Below are 22,219 nucleotides of genomic sequence, written 5' to 3' on the forward strand. Positions count from 1 at the left end.
ACAGGGAAGTGGGAGAGTAATATAGACCAGGCAGGGGAGAGGACGTAAGAGAACACTCTAAGAAAACCCATATTCTTATAAAATTATTGGTCTTTATTTAATTTACTAACAGTTATAAAACTTATAATCACATTAAGTTCATTGACCATCATTTATTTAACTTCAGCCTATGCATAATGCACTAAACTTACCTTGTCATCCCTTTGAAGCTGTGACTCTCTGAAATTCCATTACATTCTAGTATTGGTTGAGGATTTTCCCATTGATGTCTTTTTAAAATTTAATCACAGTAAACTGTTTTTTTTAATACATGGGTAGGCACCGGGAATCGAACCCGGGTCCTCTGGCGTGGCAGGCAAGCGTTCTTGCCGCTGAGCCACCAGTAAACTGGTTTTTAATTATAAAGTTGATAAGAAGTTGAAATTGTGTTTAACCATTTATAGGCATAGACATACGGAAATTTGTTGCATTGGCCTTTTCTAAGTTATCATACTAGCTGTTTGTCTTATCTGTTGTAAGTTATTGTTTTCCCCTTTTTTCTCCACCTTCCTCTAAAAGCTAGGTAATGAGGAACAGCAAGAAAAACTGCTCAGGGAGTGGCTGGACTGCTGTGTGACTGAGGGGGGAGTTCTAGTTGCTATGCAGAAAAGCTCCCGTCGGCGAAATCACCCCTTGGTCACACAAATGGTCGAAAAATGGCTTGACCGCTACCGACAGATCCGGCCTTGTACATCCCTGTCTGATGGAGAAGAAGATGAAGATGATGAAGATGAATGAAAAAAACCCAAGAGCAGAAGACCAAGGCACTGGATCTTTGATGATCCTGAAGTTAGTGTGGTGCTCCAAGCAGAGTATTATGGAATGGAATGAACCAATTGGGCAGGATTTACTGGGAAGTATTTTCCTGATCTACACCCACTGTAGATAATGCATCTGCTGTGTGAGGAGACAGAGAACTTTGGTTGGACTAGTTTGTAAAAGAAACTAATTTTATTAAGACAGAACTTTTTTTCCTTTCAAATTGTAAATCTGTCTATAAATGTAACGCATGTGGTTGTGTAAGAAATTGTGTTATAGGAAAAGTTGTACCAGCATCTTCATATTGAGAATTTTTTTCCAGCATGGGCACTTACAAAAGCACATGGTAGATGACTCTTTGTTCCTTTGAGATAACCTTTTTTTAGAACCTGGCATTCTCCTTCACCTCTAAAGATCCATTTTATGTTAAACCTCACTAGAGCTCATTAGAAAGTTGAAATTTTTTTTGTACAAACTACCCACAGCGAAACAGAAAAAATAAACAAGCTTTTATTTCATTAATAATTTAGTTCCTATTGTGCCCAATAAAATAAAATCAAATCTTTAAGGAACAAACTGGAAGAAAAGCTAAGAATTTTTTATTGAGTGAAACTTTAGTGACATTGTTCTCTTGTTTTGTAAAGGGTTTTGGTTTCTATTACTATTTCATCTTTTTTTTTTTTGTTTTTTCCTAACACACTTTTACAGTATTTAGGTATTTGAAAGAGCGACCTAAAATGTGGGCTTTTACTCCAGATTTTGGCTTGTGATTGAAATTATTCCCTGGATGTAAATTAGGGAAGCACTTGGGGAGTAGACCCACTTGTAACTAAATGAACTTTGTGGAATTTGCAGACTGAAAATTGCCATTGCAGAGGAACTTCAGATTTTCACTGTCTTTTATCATCCACTTTGCTCTAAGCAAATCCTGTTATAAGGAAGGCAGGTGTGCCTTTGTTTAGGCTAGTGGGAATACCAGTTCAGTACAGAATAAAGAATGCAGTAAGGTGGTTTAAATGTATCATATAATGAATTTCTCAGTGTGTAGTCTGAGAGTTTTTGCATGTTGGTTAATTGTGGGCATTCTTACTTAAAACTAAAGACTATAATCTTAGGTAGAATTTTTTTTTTTACAAAAAGTATTATTTGACCACTTTAGGTATGCATTCAGTTCAGTACTGGGTAAAAATTTCAAACCTATCTCAGGAACACAAAAAAGACTTAGTATCCTGATAAGCACTTTGTAGATTATTCATATAGCAAGGAATTTGGAAAAAAAAGCTCTCTCTCACCATATATATATATCCATATATATATATAATCTTTCCTTTTGATAAAAAGGCTGTGAAAATCTTTAAATACTTGTTCCTTGGTTTTTCCTAAATTCTGCCTGTATGGTATTGAAATGTGTACAAACTCAGATATGATGCCAGAATATTGAAAATAGGAAAAACAAAACAAAACAAAACAAAACAAAAAAACCGTGACCTATTAGGGCTGTAGTTCTTTCTCCCTTCTCTGACTACTTAACTTAGTAAAGGGTGTTCCCAGGATGAAAGGACCAGTTTTGCTGTATCCTGAAACTTGTAGGAAAAAATAATTTTTGCAGTATGATTCCATATAAATCAACTTCTCATGTTATAATGGCAAATGTTACTTTTCCTAGTGGTTATTGGTTTTTTAATGAATTGATTATATGGTTTGCTTTCATTTTGGTCATGACTCAATCAAATGTGTTCTTAGAAGGCTTTTATCCTGTCTGCTTAGCACAGCATATCTGTAGTAACTTTTCTCTATATTTAGGAATAATTCTTTAGTGTCAAGAGATCCTGTTTTAGTTGCCTGTTAAGAAGCCAAAGAGAAATGCTTGAGGGAAAAGCCCCTTGTCACTATAGTCTGCATCACAATTGAAGCTGTCGAGAAAATTATAGGTGCAGCATTTCGCCTCTGTGTGTTGTGGTCTGGTGTGTGTCCTTCCCTGAGTTGCCCCTTTATTTATTTATTTATGATTGGTGACCCTGACCACACTAATTTGACAGGTACAATATTCTTCCCTGTGGGAAAGAATTATAGAGGATTCTATTTCCAAGCTCTCATACTTCTGTCAGCAGAGATGGGCTTAGTATGGTCTCCACAGCAGACCAACATTTGGGGCGAATCACTGTTAAGCTCTTGAACTATTAAACAGCCATAAGTACTGTCTTGAGATTTGAACATGCAGTCCTTTCTCAAAGATCTGTTGTGGCTAGATTATGGTACAAATGTCTTGTTTGACTCTTGAGATTAATACCTCAACTCTGTGGACTTTATGGGCTTAAAACTATAGAAAGGACATAGTCCTTAACAGTAGGGTGTGTTCTGATCTGTTTTTCCTGGGAGTTTATATATATTAATCATTTCCATTGGACTATTAGGGTAGCAAAGACTTAAACAAAACCCAGGTATACCATGGATTCAGATCACAGACCTGTATCTATGACCCTTGGGCTTATTGTGTTCCAGCCTGTTCTAATGAAGGTAATACCTGTTCACAGATGTCGGGGCATGCTTATGAGGATAATGTTGAACAATTCTGCTCCCTCCCCCTCCCCCCCTCCCCCCTCCCAGTGATAGGCCAGTAACCGTGTGCTCCAACTCTCTCCCTGTGAAGTTTTTATGGCAGAGTTGGGATAGGGCCACCATCTCAAAATGAGTGAGGAGACAAGTTCAGTCAGGTTAATGCTTAAAAATGCTGATGGAATAAAAAAGGAGTTTGGTACCTGATATTCTTGGACTTAATTTTGACACTTGTAGCCACCACTAGTATGAAAGGTTTAATGCTATTTTAGAAAAGGAAAGTCCATTTAAAAACATCAACTTTTAAAGTTCTTAACCTATGGAAATGGCTGATGTTAATTATTTTGAAACATTCTTTGTAAATATAACTGTTAGGTTACTGGCCAAAAAAAAGGTTTGAGATTTATCTCCCTTTTTTTTCTGCATTGATGCTTGAGCAGGTAATTGCTTTCGGGTAAATTAAAATCATACTTGATCAACTTTGTTTCTTGAATTGATTTGGTTTCAACCCACTCCATCTTATGGATGGCACATAATTTGGCACTGATGGATTTAGGTGAGGTTCTGATTTTTAAATTTAAGCTGTCATGTGAGGCAGTTGTCAGTATTCTTGGAATAGGCAGATTTTCTACAAAACTATTGTCATTATTAATATTTGAACCCAGGAGTAATGAGAGTTGGGAACTGGCTATTTCAAAATTCATTTGCCTTTAAACATCTCAAGTAGGAAACTTTTACATTGGTGAGATGTGTTTGAATTTCAGAACTTAACAAATTTTTATTACTTTTTATTGAAAACTGCACTGAACGCTAAATGTCCACCTTTACAATAAACAAATACAGTAACGGTAACTCACACTAAAACAAAACACTTCTGATAGCCATTATTTTTCTGTTTGGGACAGTTTTAAAGTTTTTTGTCACAAAAACAGGAATGTACCTATACAAAGGCTCAAAATAGGCCATCTTTTAAAACAAAAAGGCGATGATTCACAAAAAACTATGAATATAACATGTAACTAGTTGATACAAATCTAATAGGATTTGTTAAAATCAGTCACATCTAATAACACATCTGAAGTGTTCTTGTATAAAATATCACGTGAAGAAAAGAAGACTTTATCAATGTCTAAAAAAGTGGGTTTGTTCATAGACAATCTGACAAGTTACCATAAAAAGTGTTTCCTGAGACATAAGGAAATGCAACATTATTCTTCTTGAACCCTTTTAAGTTCAAGACTTTCCACTCAATAAAATAGCTGAGGATCTGAAACTGAGAAAAATATATTTGAGTACAAACAGCTTGTGAAACTTAATACTTTTTTTTTTCTTTTTTTGCATCATCAGAGGGTACTACTGAACTTCAGCCAACTTGCACACTCAGTACATAGTTCAGATGTGAGAGAAGCACTCCTCTGTATAGGAGCCTGTACTGTCTTCCATCCTCTGCCTGCAGTGGTCTAACACAGGCAAACAGTTTTTTCCCCACTTTGTAGTAATTTAATCTTCCTGTTAGCAGAAGAGGTAACCAGCCCCCATGGACCGAAGGGGCTAGAGTCATAGGATGGGGGTTTCCTCTATTATATTTTTTATTTTGATGTTTGGAACTCTCGATGCAACATTCTAGAGCAAGGTGCTCAGGACCTGCTGTGCCCAAAGGACTGATAAAGGAAAAAGATCTATTTATTCGTTGTGATTTGATGCACAGATGAAAAACTTAACACATAATAACAGAAGTTGGTCGTTAATAAGTCACGTCCTAGACTTTCAGCGCTTTCGGAAGCAGAAGACTTCGGTTTTCCCACGCCTCGGCTTCTAGCTCTTTTGTAGTTTTAACACTGCAACATCAATGATGCATTATGTCCAGAAACAGTTAAAAAGACTGCGTCAAATTCCTTTCCTCTTAGTTCATCAGTTTTTCACTGTCTCTTGGTCCCAGGTTTATCTGAATGATTACCTTTCGACCTTCTCTGCTATTGCTCGTTGGGGTGCTCTCGATTGTCCCCGTGTTTTGTAGGCTGGTTGGGAGAAGGAGCTTGGGAAGGATGTGCCACCGTGGGGAGGTTGTGGGTCACTGGGATGCCACCAGGGATGATCCCTTCCATGGCTGCAGGAAGACCTCCGGGGGCCACGCCCACAATGCCTGGTGGGTATCTGTGGAATAAAGAACAGGGTAGAAAGCTACCAATTAAGTGTTTGATTCTTTCTAGTTCTTTCCCAAAATTAATTTTTATGGGGTAATATAAGTAGTCCAATCAAAAATACCAGGCCACCAATTTTGTAACTTTTAAACAATAGGGAAACTTAGTACAGACTGTATGGAAAACACACTTTGTACAAAATAGACTCCAAATCTTCTAGTTGCTTTAGGAAGTGTTTTATTTGATGTACTTCACTAACTGATTTAATTATGTCCCAACAGAATGCCCAGAGTTCTTAGATTTTCATTGTGGCTTCCTAGGTTACGTGGTTATTTGGCCTGAAGATAAGAAAGGGATCCTCAGTCCCGACTCTGGCTGAGGTGCCCTGTTCCATGTAAGAGGGGCATGTGCTTTGTTCTTTGTGTGCAATTGTGACTTGATGTATTTAAATCTAAATGAGAATTTCTGGCAAATGCTTTAGAATAAGATTTGAATGGATGGAAACCTCTTAAGCACTCCCCCTCTCCGCCCAGCACAGATAATGTTCCAGGTGCAAGCCCACCAACATTAACGAGCAGTGTTCTTCCTGTTGTGATGGGCCAAATGATGATACTTGAAGAGTACCTATTACATACAGGTGTAAAAAAGGTAGAACTTCAAAAGACGAGAGAACTGTGAATGAGGTTATGCACCTATCAGGAAAGAGCACAGCTTCCTCAGAGTCGGGGCCTTTATCGTGTCTGATACACAAACTGTTTAATCTCATTTGACACATGAGGCAATGTTTGGAGACGTCACAGCTGTGAGTGGGAGTGAGTGTGCATCTCGTGGGTACAGCCTGGGTGGGGATGTTGCCAAATACCCCACAGAACAGTCCCAAAGTGTAAGAAGTGCCACGGTTGGGAGACCCTGGGTTCTTAGAGTAAGCCAAATCTGGTATTTCTTATATGCAGGGCTGCAGCTTCCCCCATTATGCATGAAGGTTCTATTTCTATGGAATCCAGCAATGCTGGGGGTAGGTGGGTAGGGAAAAAGAACCATGGAAAATTACTGAGAAACAAGATCACTATCCCCTACCAGGTCTCCTTATCCATTGCACAGTATTAGTCACACTGTGTAGCTTTACCTTGACATAATGTGTAGAAGGACCTTGTCCCTAGTTGACTGTACAGTTCTTTGACCAACATGCTTTCTTGGACTGAAGTTCCAAATTAGAAAACAAATCACACATGGGTCTTTGCCCTGGAAGATCTCATCTGTACCTTTCCTACCTAGAAACTGTTTGGTTTAAGACTGAATGGCAATTTATAGCACTCTTTGGTCAGTTCCATCTTGTTCTGCATCCTCACACCTTGTCCCTTTTTTATAAAATAGGAACTTCTTGCTACCATTTAATAACTCCAATTTGAGGCTGTATCTTACATTTGTTTTGTTGAAATCAGGCATGAGAAGAAATGAGAGGTAGTGTACATAGTTTCCACAGAGAAGGTGGTTTGTTTTTTTTTAGTGCCCAGGTAAGTCAACTCCCCCAAAAGTTCAAGAACCTTTCCCCTCTCTTGAGGCTTAGACAAATTTTGTTCCTTTTCTCACCTGTATGTGGCACCATTGAGCTCTGGATGAATTGCTTGCTGATCTATTACTGACCAAGGAGCTGTTGTAACAAAGAATTCCTTGTTGACACAGTTTCTTAAGCTTTCTGGGATGCGACCTGGAGTAAGAGTGTTAATCATATACTTTTATACATTTAGTAGATGCTGCTGGAAACAACCAAAAATGTTTGTACTGATACAACTGATAGAGTGTCTTACTTAATAGCAATTAAGTCTTGTAATATCAACAGAATGTCCAAGGGCCCCAGCCACTTAAAGTCTTCAACTCTGCCCTTCAACCAGAACCCAAAGGAATTGCTTCCCCTCCAACCTCCCTGTGTGACCACCCTTAAAGTTTACAATACTTTGCTGGTAGAGAAGAGAATTGGTTTCCTCTCAGAAGCTAAGTTCAGGGCTTATAGACATAGGACTGAACTTATGCATATTATCTTGACCCCTAGTAATTCTGGCCATATTGAACTCCCTGTAACCACTTTCATATGTCCTTAACAGGTGGCACCCTGCGATCAGAGGCGGCTCACTGCAGACCTCAGGTGGGTCTGCACCATACAAGGATGCTAATGGAATGGAGACTGCCCAGGGCTCACCTGTGATTGCTCGGCGGATCTCAGTAGCAGCTGCCTCCCTCATCTCTAGTGATGCTTGCTCACTATACCAAGCAGTGTGGGGTGTACAGATTAGATTCGGTGCATCTTTCAATGGGCCCTGAGCAAAGCTAGATAAATGAAGAATGGAAACACAGTAAACTGGAAAGTTGACTGCACACCATACTTCCACCCTGCTCATCAAGAGGGAACTCTTGGCCAAGCAGAATATTAGCTGTGTAGGCACAATTCAGGGGGCATTTTCTACATATTTTATGAGTTGCAAGTTTTAGAACATGATATTCTTCAAGACTTGTAAGAATTGTGTCAGGGCTAATCAGTGGATCAGACAGAAGATTGACTATTCCAGAGCAGAGGAAACTCCTATCTGTCTGTAGATGAAAAACACCATCATTTTTCTGCCTTAAGCACTTTCTGATTATCTTTGGGGACCCTGTGGCCCCTTTATTATTAGTAAGAGAATATAGCAATGTCTACAGAGGAACCGAGACTATAAACTTCATTTCCAGAATGTCTCGAAAGTTCCTCAAGTTCAGTGTGTATGGGTCAAGAGTAGTGTTGGGTTCTGCAGGTTCGTGGTGAGTCTGGAGACTCCAGCTAGAAAACCCCTCAGTTTCCAGGCCCACCTAAAAGGCTCCGATTCGTGCACGTCAAGGGCAGCTCCTCGGATTCTTCCTTCCTTGAGGGCTTGGGCTAAGGCTTTCTCATCCACCAGTCCACCGCGGGCTGCATTCACTAGGAACGCCCCTTGCCTCATCTGTGGAAGGAAAGCAGCGCTGGTTAAATGGATGACCACTTCATTAGCAGGCTTTTAACTGGGTTTAAGAAGAAAGTCAGTAGAAGGGGTTGGGTTGGTGGGTTTAAACTGTGTGCAGCAGTTTGGGGGAAGGGAGTGTATGACAGTTGGAGGCCAGGGATCCATTTCTGGTGATCCTGAAGAGTGGATCCTGAAGGGTGGCCTGTTGCCTCCCTCCTTCTTTCAGTTCTGACTGACTGAATGGGTCTCCTGGGAGCTCTAGGATAGTCCTAAGATGGGTGCTGGCTGGCTCCTGAGGTTCAGGCTGCCTTGCCTAGCATAGCCACGGTGAGGAGGGGTTGTGTTCACCAGCTCCCCACTGATTTTTATCAGGGGACTTTATTCTCTGATCACAGGTGGCCCACAAACAGTGCCAATCCCCCCTGTGCCCACAGCAGGTGCCATCACCTGATAGAATTTCCAAGGTCTGAGGGTCTCAATTTTCAAAGTACCTGCTTGATAGTGAAGTCATTGATGAGGTGGTGGTTATGTTCATTGAGATTACAGTGCAAGGAGACACAGTCACTCTGATACAACAAGTCCTGCAGCGTGTAGATCCTCTGCACGCCCAGGGACCGCTCTATACCATCCTGCAAGTAGGGGTCATAAAACAGGACGCTGAATCCAAAGGCCTTGGCTCGAACAGCAACCGCCTGACCTGTGCGACCTGTGCAGAAACAGAGCGTCTGTTGGTGAGTGTGTCCGCAGTCCTCTCCCAAAGCGTGCCTCCATTATTTCTGTGACCTGGAGCCTGAGATTGACTCGGTGAGAGTTTGACCAGTTGGAGGCTGCTGCCCAAGGATCAATTATGCCTGAGGCTGGCACTGCCACCCAGGTCACTGGGGCCACAGCAGGATGGGGGCACCTCAGGTGAGGCGGCTGCCCTTCTGGATGGGCTGCAGCAGGGTTGTTTTTGTTTTTAATTTCCTTATTACAGACCTTTTCAAACATACAAAACCAGAATGCTTTAGCCCTGAAAAACCCCACTCTTTTCTCCACGCCTCCCTCCTCAACCCAGTTTGGAGCCTTCCGGCAAGTTAAAAATAGACATCACCCAACAGGATATGAAGGTATCCCCGGCTCTTGAATGGTTTTTCCTTTGCACAAGCCTCCTGATCTACTTGCTTCCCAGAGCTGTTTTTAGCTTTAATACTCAATGGTTCAAAATGTGTGATTGGGCTCTATTGGGAAGAATCAAAGAATAAATGTATCTAAAACCATTGTGCCAAATGTGCAGGAGAGGGAGCAACAAAAAGAAGTACATCCTCAACAGGAAGCATGTGTTTCAGAGGCAACTTGGGGTGGATTGCCTCCACTTGTCCTGCTGAATAGTTATCTAATTGGGCATGACTAAGACAACTGCCCTGTTTGGAAGCAAAACTTTAATAAGGCCATTCTGATCAGGAGGGACAACTGTAATCAGGAAGTCATCAACCATCACGTCATCCCTCTTAAGTGTCACCACTGGAATGTGGTTAACCAGGAACTATAGCCATGCAGTCCCAGCACAGAGAAGCTGGCAGTATGTGTGAGGCAGTACTAATTTCAGGATCAGGGTGGAGCAGAGGGGATGAGTGACCCAGCATATGGCTCTACATTAAAATGCCATCTCCCCCATCACGTGGCCATCAGCCCCCTCCAAATAGCTTTAATGAGAGAATGAAGCTTAGGGCAGACTTCCCAAGTGCAGCTCCAGGGGCCAGAGCTGGTGAGTGAATGGCCTAGTTTCAACTCCCAAAACGATGCAATATTGGACCTTATTTCTCCATAGAAATGGATGGTTTCATTTTTCATATATTTATGAAACGTACTATTTTTTCACTGGTAGCCATCAGGCTTTCTAACTAAATTTCAGAATACTTAATTTTGTTATTGACTTAATTATGACCCAGCCAGTACAGAAGAACCCAGTTAATTGTCGTGACTTTAAAGAACTTCTGCCATTTGCTGGCTTTCCCTTCAGCATTTTATAGATGTTCCCTTTTGATCAACACTGATACCACCAGCCCTGGAACTCCACTGACTGCTGCTTGTCAGTGAAGCCTCCGAAAAGCAAGCACAAGCGTGTTCGGCCTCTGACACAGACAGGGTGACAGGCCTTGCATGACCAGACTGCCTCTCATGTCATGGCTAATATTGGAAGGGTACAGAGTAATCTGAAGAGGCAGCACCAAGGAACGATGACGGTGACTGTATGGGGAGCCAGGGCCCAGGGCATTTGTTTATAGTCTTGGGGAAACGGGAACAAAACATGGGGATTGGCCTGAGTAAACTGAAGGGGTCCTCGAAAGTTGAGTGACAAAAGGGCAAAGACTAAGAAAGGAATTCAGGAAGATCTTCCTGTGACAGCTGGAGTCGAAAGCTGTTGAAATAAGCCAATGAGGTTCCTACTACACTGGCTGGCTGCTTGCAACATCTTCCAAGGCTCCATGGTCTGTTCAGAGAGCATCTGAAGCCCTAGGAGAAGCTGAAGAATTCACGAAGTTCTTAGAACTGCTCCCCAGGGGATCCTGAAGACTAGCCATCCTGCAGTGGCTGCTATGGCTTCTAAACTCTTCATTTGCATTTCTTAGAGACATTTTGTAGGTGCCTCCTTGAGGAAAACAGAAATGTGACAAAGTCCTTTTTTGAAAATAGTTTTAAAAGAAGCTTCCCGAGTGTGAGCAGGATTGCTCTAAAAAATTTAAGGATTTAAAACTTAGACCCCTGTTGCAGGCTGCTACTTAACCCAGGCAATCCTGGTCTTTGTGCTAGAAATAATGGCACTCCTGGAGCAATCAACTCCTTCTGCCTAGTTCCTGCTGACACCTGGGTCTCCTGAGCAGGGACCTGTGGGGCCAAGAAGGCATCTTGAACCTCCTAGAAGTTCAAATCCTGACCAGCAGTCACTTATCTGAATGGAACTTAGGGAATCTTCTAGAGTCAAGCCCAGAACTTATGATATAACCCATGCCTTCTTTGAGTTCTGTGAGGTAGTTACTGTGTATAACCCTATTTCCAACTTGCAGAGAAAGGCCAAGTAATTTGCTCAAAGCCAATAAGTGGTAGGTTTGAGATTCAGCAACAAGGGGAGGCCCCCTTTCCATCTGCAACATGGTCCAGCACTAGGCTGGGGATCGGTGAGCTGAGGAGCCTGATCCGGCTACTGGCAACAGGACTTTGAGGCCTCTGTATTGGAAACAGCTGTGGTATTCTGCCACACTTGCCAGAGGGCCTGCTAAGCATTACCACCTGCAACTCACCACAGGCAACTGTGACTTGAAAGAGATGCTTTTCTGTCTACAAATCCTTCTGTAAATCTCACTGCCATCTTCACCCAGCATTCAAAACACTTCAGGAGCCAGGAACTGTTCAGCTCTCCACTCATCTGTTATCCTGGTTCAAGCCCTATGCCCACTGTTATTTCTAAACACACTTCTACACCATCCCTGTCTGGCTCCTCCAACATAGGCAATTTAGCTGAGAGTTCTGTAGGTGTAGGACCAGGCTAGCCATGGTCCCTTCCTGTTGACCAACAGTATCCAGCCCATTCTTCTAGAATCAGTCCCCCCTCTTACTTCTGGGGTGAGTGCCTGGATCAGTCCTGACTCCTAAACCCCACTGCAGCTGCAGTGGTTGGAATGATGGGTGGTGTTATCAGAGCACCTGTGGCCCACAGCACAGAACTTCCAGGATGGGCCATCTCTGGTCTGGGCAGGGGCAGGGCTGGGTGTGCGGGGGATGGGGTAGGACGGCTGCACCTACCGAAGCCAATGAGGCCCAATGTCTCCCCACGGATGCGGGCTGCACCGGAGGCCACCTCACGGATCTGCTCAACACTCTGGACCCGCGTGCCTTCCCTCAGCGCCTGGTACAGCCACGTGTTCCGCCGGTACAGGTTGAGGATGTGGCAGATGGTGGAATCAGCAGTCTCTTCTACTGCTGCTGATGGGATGTTGCACACAGCAATGCCTGCAAAGGACCAAGCCAAGAGCAGGGCCAATGGTGAGAAAACCCTCTAGGGTATCCAGCCCACCTCGCTGAGGATGTGGCAATGTGCTAGGATGAAAGGTGATCATCAGTTTAGTTACTAGTTAAAGCCATTAGCCATCATGGTCTTCTGAGCCCTGCTTATCACCTGAGGGCACAGGGTTTGAACAAAAAGAGGTCCCTAGGACCTTCTGGCTCTGATGCTCAAGGGTCTTCAGCCCCATATCCATTCACTCACTCCAACTTCTGGTATTCTGGGGTGGCCCACAAACACTCTTCCGGCCCTGCACTGGCTGACACCTTATCATGCCCACCCTGGGCTTTCAGACCCCATGTCTATGGGAAGGGAGCAGCGGGTGCCCAGATGGGGGTGAGGTAGGCCAGTTCCTGACCACTGTGTCCACTTTCAGGGCCAAGAAGCTGGAATTCTGCACCGGTGTTTGGCCAGGGACCCCAAAGTTCTGGGGGAGAGCCAGGAGCATCAAGAAACTAGCAAATGCCTCAGCCCTGCCTGGACCTCTTCCATGACAGATAGTGGGCATCCAGAAGACCAGAGCTTCATCAGTAGACCCTGCTCAGCTGAAAGCCACTGGGCTGGGGCAGCAAAGATTAGCTTTTGTTTTGTTTTAGGGCATTTTCAGAGTTTTCTGCAATAAACTGATGTCATTATGTAACATTTTACATAACATGTTACATAACATTAAAAGACAAAATATGGGGCAGGACAAAGCTGAACGTAAATCCAGCCTAGGTAGAAAGAAAACAGAACAGGTAGGGGCATCTCACCTTGATTTCTTTTTAAAGTAGTTAGGCCTGAGGGCAACTTCAATGTCAGTGTGAGGGTTGAATATTTCAGTACAAGGAGGCCCCTGGTTATGTGGCTTCTGAGGAGAAGAGCTACTGAGGTCTTAGGCAATAAGGTTGGGGCATTTACCTTCCTGGCTTGGAGAGTGTTTGGGAGAAGAGTGTGAATGATTGCCAGACATTGGAGGGGTGCAGGGAGGTAAGCAGGCCAGCTACAGCGCCTTCCTGCTGGTCCCAAAGGCCTAGATGCTCTGTCAAGGGCGAGGCTGCAGCAGAGAACCGAGGGGATGGGCCTCAGGGGGTAGGGCCTGGTAGATAGGTGGGGTCTTGGCAATTGTGGGTCATTGGTCTAGGTTCAATCCCTCTTTCTTAATGCCAGATTGGGGGAACCCTGGATAACTACTCTCCCTGTGAGGGAGACCCCAGAGCAGCAGGAAGGCTGCCTCTCTCTGAAGTTCCATTGTCTTGGCTGTCCCGTGGGTATCAGGACTCAGGAAACAATGTCCCGATCTTGGCCCTTCTGCATGCAGAAGGTGGAGCCACCTTTGTCTTTAATTAAAAAGAGGGCCCCAGGCCCTCTCTGTCCATGGCAAGTTTGTCTAATCACTCCTGAGAACTTCCAAAGAAATGTCTGGGAACCCAGCAAGGAAACGTGGTGTCAGTACCTTACCCAACTGTAGGGGTGAGAAGCAAACATGCAGCCAGAACTGTTACCAGCAGCTGTTTTGTGAGGGGTAAACACCTTGATTGAAGGAGGTATGTGAAGGGAAAAGCATTTAGGAGAATTGAAGATTCTCCTTTATATTTAACACGCTTCTAAAGACTCTTGTCCTTCCAAGTATCTGTTGCAGAGAAGGGCTCCGTGATACCGAGGCTGGGATAAATACCACTAAGAGCAAGTCCCCCAAGGTTGGGAGGGTGGGGGGTCACAGCATCCTGAACTTTGGGGGGAGATGGACACAAAACCTGATGCAGTTTCCTCTCCCTCAAAGACACCTCCCCCACGGGCCCTGCTGACCAAGGGCCAACCACTTCACTGAGAGGGCAGAGCTTGGCAAATGGGGGACCCAGAAAAACAAGCTGCTCATCTTCTGAGCGCTTGCTGCCCATCTCCCCAGTTCCTGAGACATATGGTGGAGAAAGCGTGCTGTGCCAGTGTGCCCTTTCCCTTTTCCTGGGAGCTGCCAGAAAGAATCAGATCCATTCCTAGCTCCCTCTGCACTGCTCGCCTGATCAAATTTGCCCTGGAGGTTCAGAAATGTGAATTCCCCCAAATAAGTAGGAGACTAACCACTAAGACATTGATCCTTCAAACTAATATGGGAAAAACCCAGCCTGGGACAGGCCCACCTGGGCTGCAGCTGCATGCAGAACTGTACGCCCTCATGTGCCATCACAAGGCATGCTGCTCTGTCCACATATATGCCACTCATGGTCAGGGCTGTGGGGGGCACCAAGCTGAGGGGCTGATCCCACTGGCTCCAGGATCTCGGCATGGCCTGGGATCATGGAAAGACAGTGGGCTCCTAGCCATTCTGAGATCTCCCTTGGCAGTCAACTTACTTTGGGCTCACCAGGCTGCATACATTCCCAGAAGGGAGCAAAAATGACGTCAGGGGCCTCATCTAAAAGTGCCCTTCTTGGCTTCCTTTCAAGAAGACCCCTGGAAACCTAGTGCCTCCAGAAATACTCAGTGCCCATAAAGCACATGCTGGGGTCTGGGTCAGAGCTGACTACAGCATGACCCTCAAAGCGTTCACAGCCAGGGTTGCGGGGAATAGCAGGGAGGTGCCTTACCCCAATCTCCCTGGGTTCCCATCCTCTTGCCAGGGCTTTCCTTTTGAAACCCCTGAGGCCAAAGTCTAGGTGACCTGCTGTCTTCAGGGTGGAACAAACAACAGAATCGGGCTCTCCCGCTGGGAAATGGATGCTGTAAGATTGCCATTTCAGGATGACTGGTTCTGGGGCAGTCGCTCATCCCCCTGCCCTTTAGGGAGCGCCAACAGCTCATTTTGGCCACAGTCTACTGAGTCAATCCCAGGCTGCCTGCCAGCAGAGGCAACAAGAGGTGCTCCTGGATTCAGTCACCTTCTGAAACCAGCCCCTGCCTCTTTCCCCAAGACCACGCAGCAGAGGGCATGCATGGGGCTCCCAGAGCTGGGGACGGCCTAAGCAGCCCGTTTCTGGCCCTACAGGGCCCTCACCGAGTTCGCCGGCAGCCTTGATGTCCACGTTGTCATAGCCGCTGCCTATCCGCACGATCACTCTCAAGGCCTTGAACTTCTCCAGGTCCTCCCTCGTGAGGGTGATGGTGTGGTACATCATGGCGCCGACTGCCTCGTTTAGAACCTGCAGCAGGTGGGGGTGTATAGGAGGATTCGGTCTGTTTGTTTCTCTATTGCTGCTCTGGAGTAATGAAAATGTTCTAAAATTGATCATAGGGATGTATGCTCAAATATGTGATGATACCACGAGCCAGTGATTGCATGCTTTAGATGGTTTAGATGGTGTGTGAATGTCTCAATACAATTGAAAAAGAAGAAGAAAAAAAAGGTGGTGGGGAGAACAGATTGTAGGGTCCTGGGGAGCTCCAGACACCATCCAGCCTGAAGCAGAGGATTTTGGTGGGAAAGAGAACAAGTGACGGGGCAGGGAAGGGCACTGGCCTCGAGCACAGGCCTGTAAATGCAGCTGCTGCATTTGTGCAGGGCGGGGGTAGGGACCGGCCCACCTTCTCATGGATCTCCTGGGTGGACTGTGCGTCACAGAAGGCCACAGTGGCGAGGTCCTTTAGGATCGGCATCTCCACGGTGCAGTCCCTACCATCGAGCAGCGCCACCAGGGGGCGGGGGTGCAAGGGCCCGTTCATGACCTGGGGACGGATACCTGCAAAGGAAGCAAGACCGGCTGAGCCGAGGCCTGCGTTTCCCCTGTGAAGACCCTTGCCCCCAGCACACCCCTTTTCTGCTCTAATGCCACCTACACCAGCTCCCAGAGCAGGGGTGGGGGGAGTGAGGCCCCACAACCACCTAGCTCTTCCATGCTCCGCTGGCCTGGGTGGGTTTCATTCGGGAAACAGCAGAAAGTAAAATTCTATCTGCCAAGCCTGTGGGAGGCGGGGACCTGGATGGGGATGGCCAACCTCATGAAGAGCTAACCAGAAACCATGTGGAGCAGCTTCCATCTCCACGTGGGACTCAGGCCAAGGGGTCAGAACTTCTTCTAGCAAAGCCCTGGTCACCCAGGGCAGGACCCTGCTCAGTGCTGGGGATCACGCCCTCCTCGGCCAGCAGTGGCCCCACCTGTGGAGGGAAAAGCCTGTCTCCCCGGCTGCCTTTCAAGACCACACGAGACAGGAAAGGAAGCAGGGGATATGGCACGTCATGGAGCCTGTACCCCTAAGGAGTCTCCTGGCAAAACACCTGGTGGGGACAGGCCCCTGGGTACAGGGCGAGGGGGAAGAGAAAGGGTGTGAGAGCACAAGGGCTCACGTGGGCTCAGGGGAGCAAACGACTCCTCAAGGGGCCCCACAGCCAGCGCTACCCAAGACCTGCAGGAAGGTTTCCGTTAACCCTGCGGCCAGCCCCTCCCTGTGTGGTCACGCCCCTTGGGTCCTGCAAACACATTGCACAAACACATTCTCCACTGAGGTAGCAGCAATGCTGGGGACCTGCAGGGAGCACAGACACAGTGGTTGGAGACCCCCAAGTTCAGCACAAGCCTGACCTTCTGGTCCTCACCATCCCCCCAAGCAAATGCCACAGCCCTGTTGACAGGAAAGCAGCACTTCCTCAAACACATCCCTCCCCTTCAAATGCCAAGGCTGGAAGACGTCTTAGATTTGCAGTGGCTCCTGGACAGATGAACATGGAATGGCCACAGCCCAGCTCCTGGCTGAGCAGGAGCCACTGAGGTGGCACAGCCAAGAGGGAACTGAGGACAGGGGAAGGGGCACTCCTGCTTCCTTGTCAAACTGGAAATCTTTGGCATAAACATGAAAATAAAACTGCTTTCTGGGCCCTTTGAGCTTTTAGAGGTCCAGGTGGTCTCTGTCCACATCCACCCCATGAGTGAGCAGATATCTCCAGGCCAAGTCCCCACCCCTTTGCTTTCAGCAGTTCCCTTTGGGGCACCCTGGCTAGTTGGGGGGCTGCACATGGGGCAGGGCTGGGTCCACTGCCGTTTCCTTCCTCCTGCACAGCTCTACTCGTCCTCCTCTGTGGACACTGACCTGGGCCACTCGGCCTCTGGGGACCGCGAAGCGGCATGAACAGGCTCCAGGAAACAAGCAGGGACAGCTCATGGATGTGGCCCTGCCTGTCCGCCCAGAAATGCCCCTCACTTGGGCCTCCACCCTGACCACCAGGAGCTATTTCCAACTAACCACACTCTTTAGTAAGACATTTAAGAAAGAATTGTCCCTTGCCTGGAAAACACTGCTTTCCCAAGTTCCTACTAAAAATGGCCCGATGGGGTGGGGATTTACCACCACGGCTGCACCACTGCAGGACAACTGTCTCTTTGAACATGGAACAAAGGAAAAGCTTTTGTCCTGGCCTGGGAAGAATGGGCTGCGGCAGCCAAGGGGCCCAGGCAACCTCTGGGCTGCTTCCCAGTCTCGCCTGCCACCCCTCCACTGCAGCCGGGGGCTCTGCTGCTAGTCAAGGCCCCTCCCAGCCTATGAACCCTGGGAGCAGCAGTCCCGACCCCTGAAGCCATGACACTAAGGGTTTGTGGAACCCCAGACTCTGCTCCCCCTGCTGCAAGCGAGGGGTCCAGTGTCCTGCCCAGCCCCGGCTGCTCCTCAAGACCTGAGGCCCATGCCAGGAGCCTGAGGGAGGCCGGGTCCCCAAAGCCCCTTCTATAGAGGGTATTAACAGGGCAGGTCCGAGGAAGGCCCCCCGTGACCCCTGGCCCACGACCCCCATGGGGTGGGAAGGGATGGGAAGGTAAGAGCCAGCTGCTCCAACACCCTGAAGTATGTGGGGGAGGGAGGGCGGGCGGGTGCATCTTGGCCTAACTGGCAGAACTGCCCCATGAGTCGAGGCAAACACAGGCATGTGCAAACGGCCCTCCATCCTCGGGGGTGCCTGGGGGGACGTGGATGGGGAAAAGGTCAATGGGGAGTCCAGGCAGGACCTTGGAGACCCTCCTTTTCTCCATGCTCTCCACTAGCCCCGCTGGATTTCTGCAATCCAACCACAGGGAGCGGCTGGAATTCCTGCAGACAACCACCCCCCCAACCTGTGACAGCCTCAGAGGTGCAGGCGCCCTCTGTTCACAAAGAAACTGCTGGGAAATGGGCAGTAGCATCTTAACACTCCAGCTTCTGTGCTTCCTTTCTGCTAAGAAAACTGAGACGGTCAAACCCAAAGGGTCTTAACCCTTAACACTCTTTCCCTCCCCACCCTTGATCTGGGAGCTGCCTCTTTTGAGGCCCAGGAGGCTGGGGGCGGCGGCTTCCCAGGCTCATCCCCCGCACCACGCTCAGAAACGCAGCACTCTTGGTAGGAAAGCGGCTCGCGGGAGGCGGCGGGCGGCCCGGGTGCGCTCTGGAGGCGCCTGACCCACCTGGACGGGCTGCGCGGTGCCGTCCAGAGCCCTGCTGCCTGGACCCACTTCCCGGGTAACAAACTCCAGGTTGCCTAGCAATCGCCTCTTCCAGATTCTTGCTTTTCTCTTTGGTGAAGCCCCCCCCCACCCCCACCCTGTGCCCCACCCCTCAGGCTAGGGCCAGGTGGGCCTGTCACAAGGTTGTTCCAGGAAATGGAGAGGCAGACAGGGCTGCGCCCCAGAGGCTGTGAGCCACCCTGAGCCGTGATGGCTGGGGTGGCCGTGGGGAGACTAAGTGTCCTGCAGGGACGAGGCTGGGCCCACTGTAAGGCTGCAGAAGCCCGGGTTCTGGGGGCCACAGCGAGACCCCCAGCAATGAGGATGAGCATGAGCTCAGCCAGGGCACTTACAAGGTTTTCTGCTAAAAAGAAAGGGACCACAAAAAATAATAATAATAAAATAAAAAAGAAAAACAAAACAACAAAACACCAAAAGGACCACCTTCACTCTCCCCCATCCCAATGGAGCACCCCCAGGACATTCAGTGAGGCTCAAGCCACCATGCCCAGCACCTGCTGTCCCCAGTCCTGCTGGAGTCTGGAGGGGGTCCCGAAAAGACCCAGTTAATACGAGGGGGGCCAGCTGCACAAGGACGCTCCCCCGCTCCCCGACACCGCCTGCTGTGCTTCCGACCGTTTTAATGATTTGAATACATATTTGATATACTAATATAATTGACACACCTAAGGGGCCATGGGAAGTGGGTACCAACTCAGGGCCTGCCCCTCATGCCTGGGGGTTCTGGGCTACTTTTCTCTAAGGGCAGGGGGCCTTTGGGGGAGGAGGTGCAGTCCCCGGTGCTCAGTGAGGATTCCTTAAATCTGGGGTTTCTGATGAGGAATTTTGGTTGCCGACACCCTTGCGCCCCCCAGGCGAGAGGGGCGCACAGACTCCCACAAGCGTCAGCACCGCTCCCCTTTCACAGTTGGGCCAGCATTGCTCAGGGCACAGTGAGCAAGGACAGGAGAGCCACCTCCCCCAGCCCCAAAGCCCCGACGACACCAAGGTCAGAGGACCCAGGTTTCCTCTAGTCCAAATGGCTTTTTCCTTTCTACCTGCTTCCTTCCCACTGACCAACCTGCCCTGTCCAGCTAAGACGATTCTGAGTGGAACTGCACCCATCACTGAAAGCATCAATATATTACTTCCAACAGCCTGCAGATGCAGTGACCTTGCCCCCTGGTGTCAGAGCCCCAGCCCTGAGGCCATCCAAGGCTGAGGTGTCGCTCAGAGCTACAGCTAAGCAGATGTAATTCTGAAGTGAGAGACACTCAGCGGGGAGCAAAGACGATGGCAGGCGGAGTGGCCTGAGCAGGGGCCAGTCCTCTGAACCCACCAAGCCTAGGGGAAAGACGGTGGTGTTCAGGAAGGACACCAGATGTTCAGCACCAATGATGCCTTTTTATTTTTCTAAGACGATTTGGATAAAAGCATCCAATTCCTTTCCCTGGAGCTTCTTTTCCAGCGGCCACAGGCTGACCGGGTGGGAACTGGTCCCAGGCCCAGGGGGCAGATGGGAAATGCTGCCCTGTGGTGTCCCCAAGACCAAGACACTGAGTACGTTACCCAGACATCCTGCCCACAGAACTACCCGTTTTAGGGGTCTGTGTTGGTTCTACTGCTTGCAGCTCAAGAACCTGGCGGGGGGGCTACCAAAGCTTTATTCCAAGCAAAGTGAGTAGCAACACCCACTTCTGAGGTTTTAACCCAGCAGGCGAAGACGGGTTCTGGCCTCTTTTTACAATTACCCAGACTATGGGGTGGTATCCTGACGTGGCAGCTACTGCTCTGCCACTAACAGCAGGCTGGTCAGAAACTGGGGGTGAGGACATAACAGCCAGGTGCGTGGATGAGCTCTCTCAGCCTCGCACTCATGTCTCTGCCTGCCTGACAGCTGAGACCACCAAGGCAAGTCTAACTGTTGCTCACCAAGCAGGGAAGACCCCCTTGCAGGTGGGACCCCACATCTACGCCTCTATGGGCTGAAGATGTCTGCACATTACTGGCTGTGCTGCCTGCGGCTGCCAAAACAAGTACCCAGAAATGTTCATTCACATTTCTGTGAATCCTGAACTGGCCTTAAATGATCTGAGACACAAAGCAATGCATTGACCACCAAGTGCTGCATTGTCAGCACAAAAGCCCCAGTTGATCAAATGCTTCACCAGCTGCCTAGATCAGCCAGGAAGCCGGGAAGGTAAGAGGAAAGCAGGCCACATGGCCTGGCCCCCTGGGCTGAGGCGGGAGAGGTGGAGGTTGGAGATGCATCTGCAAAGCCACTGGCCCCAAGGTCCAGAGACCCCTTGGGCCTGTACCTGTTGCTTCTCAGTCAGAGAATTGCAGCCACCCTGCCCCCACCCCCAGCACCCCTACCGACATCACAAGGACCTCATTTCAGAGAGTCTGGGTCATGGTTCTCACCAGCATCTCAAGATGTTCCATGAGTGCTGAGTACAACTCTCTTTGAAATGCAAGCTGCTCCCTAATTCAATATCCTAAGGCAGTCAGTCAGTCCTTCCTGCAATGAGAAGGACCGAACTCCCTAGGCCGCTCCAATCTCTAGAAGGCTGGACACATCTGGGAGTCAGCAGGGGCATATTTTTTGCAGGCCTGGCCTTCCACCATCTGATGGGACCAAACTGGGGCCTATGTTCTGATGCTCGGATATATCGTGAGTCTAGACACTCCCTATTCAAGGAGCAACAAAGTCACACCCACGGCCGAGCTGTGGGGCCACCCTATCCCAGCACCCGGGGGTCCTGACCAATGCACAGGGAGGACTTGTGTTGTCAAGGTACAAGACGTTTCCCTTGTTTCCATAACTGTTTAGGCCCATTATTAAAAAACCAACAAATGCCGCACTGAAACAACAACAAATGCTCTGCAGGTGGCTCAAACTTCTGCAGAAACCAGCCCTGGGAAGTAAGCAAAAGTTTGGTGGGTGCCAGGGGCAAGCAGCATCTTCCTTTGCCTTTCTTGAGAAGGGCCCCGGGCACAGGACGATGAGGGGGTTGGGTGCTTGGAGAGCAGCTTCGAAGCAATGATCCTTTATAATAAAGTGTGTGTTGTGACGTGCGGTGCTACTTTAAGGTTAAAAAAAACCCTTGCAGTGGTTGTTGGAAATCTCATCTCTGTTTCCACGCGGTTATCTACTTTTCATCTGGCAAATGTGCATTCCCTGGGCTATTCTTGGGAAGTGATCTGCTTTACTTCCTCTTTCCAAGCCCTGCGGGCAGGGCCCAGGCAGCGGTTTGATTAAAAAAACGTGATGATAGTGTCCAAGACATGCACTCGCCTCCCACAGCGGGGACCCGGCTTTCCTTGGCT

General features: G+C 48.0%; 2 protein-coding genes across 23 annotated transcripts in view; one reads left to right on the plus strand and one right to left on the minus strand.

Annotated features, from left to right (window-relative positions):
• The window catches only part of ZRANB1 (zinc finger RANBP2-type containing 1), a 79,509-nt gene extending 66,119 nt beyond the window's left edge, over positions 1 to 13,390 (plus strand). For 10 of the 14 annotated variants that reach the window (XM_077126356.1, XM_077126354.1, XM_077126352.1 and 7 more), the window contains 2 exons: positions 559 to 12,490; positions 12,886 to 13,162. In XM_077126356.1, the coding sequence (XP_076982471.1) occupies positions 559 to 777 (219 nt within the window). In that variant the 3' untranslated portion in view covers positions 778 to 12,490; positions 12,886 to 13,162. Of the gene's footprint in view, positions 1 to 558 lie in introns of all 14 variants that reach the window. The other 4 variants (XM_077126362.1, XM_077126361.1, XM_077126360.1 and 1 more) reach the window with 3 other exon arrangements.
• CTBP2 (C-terminal binding protein 2) overlaps positions 4,127 to 22,219 on the minus strand; it is a 154,756-nt gene continuing 136,663 nt past the window's right edge. For all 9 annotated transcript variants that reach the window (XM_077126364.1, XM_077126363.1, XM_077126369.1 and 6 more), the window contains 8 exons: positions 16,011 to 16,165; positions 15,484 to 15,628; positions 12,251 to 12,457; positions 8,959 to 9,173; positions 8,337 to 8,467; positions 7,693 to 7,820; positions 7,086 to 7,203; positions 4,127 to 5,508 (listed from right to left, as the gene is read on the minus strand). In XM_077126364.1, the coding sequence (XP_076982479.1) occupies positions 5,328 to 5,508; positions 7,086 to 7,203; positions 7,693 to 7,820; positions 8,337 to 8,467; positions 8,959 to 9,173; positions 12,251 to 12,457; positions 15,484 to 15,628; positions 16,011 to 16,165 (1,280 nt within the window). In that variant the 3' untranslated portion in view covers positions 4,127 to 5,327. The remainder of the gene's footprint in view (positions 5,509 to 7,085; positions 7,204 to 7,692; positions 7,821 to 8,336; positions 8,468 to 8,958; positions 9,174 to 12,250; positions 12,458 to 15,483; positions 15,629 to 16,010; positions 16,166 to 22,219) is intronic.

The sequence above is a fragment of the Tamandua tetradactyla genome, chromosome 13 (genome assembly GCF_023851605.1).
Source record: "Tamandua tetradactyla isolate mTamTet1 chromosome 13, mTamTet1.pri, whole genome shotgun sequence".
Taxonomy (NCBI): domain Eukaryota; kingdom Metazoa; phylum Chordata; class Mammalia; order Pilosa; family Myrmecophagidae; genus Tamandua; species Tamandua tetradactyla.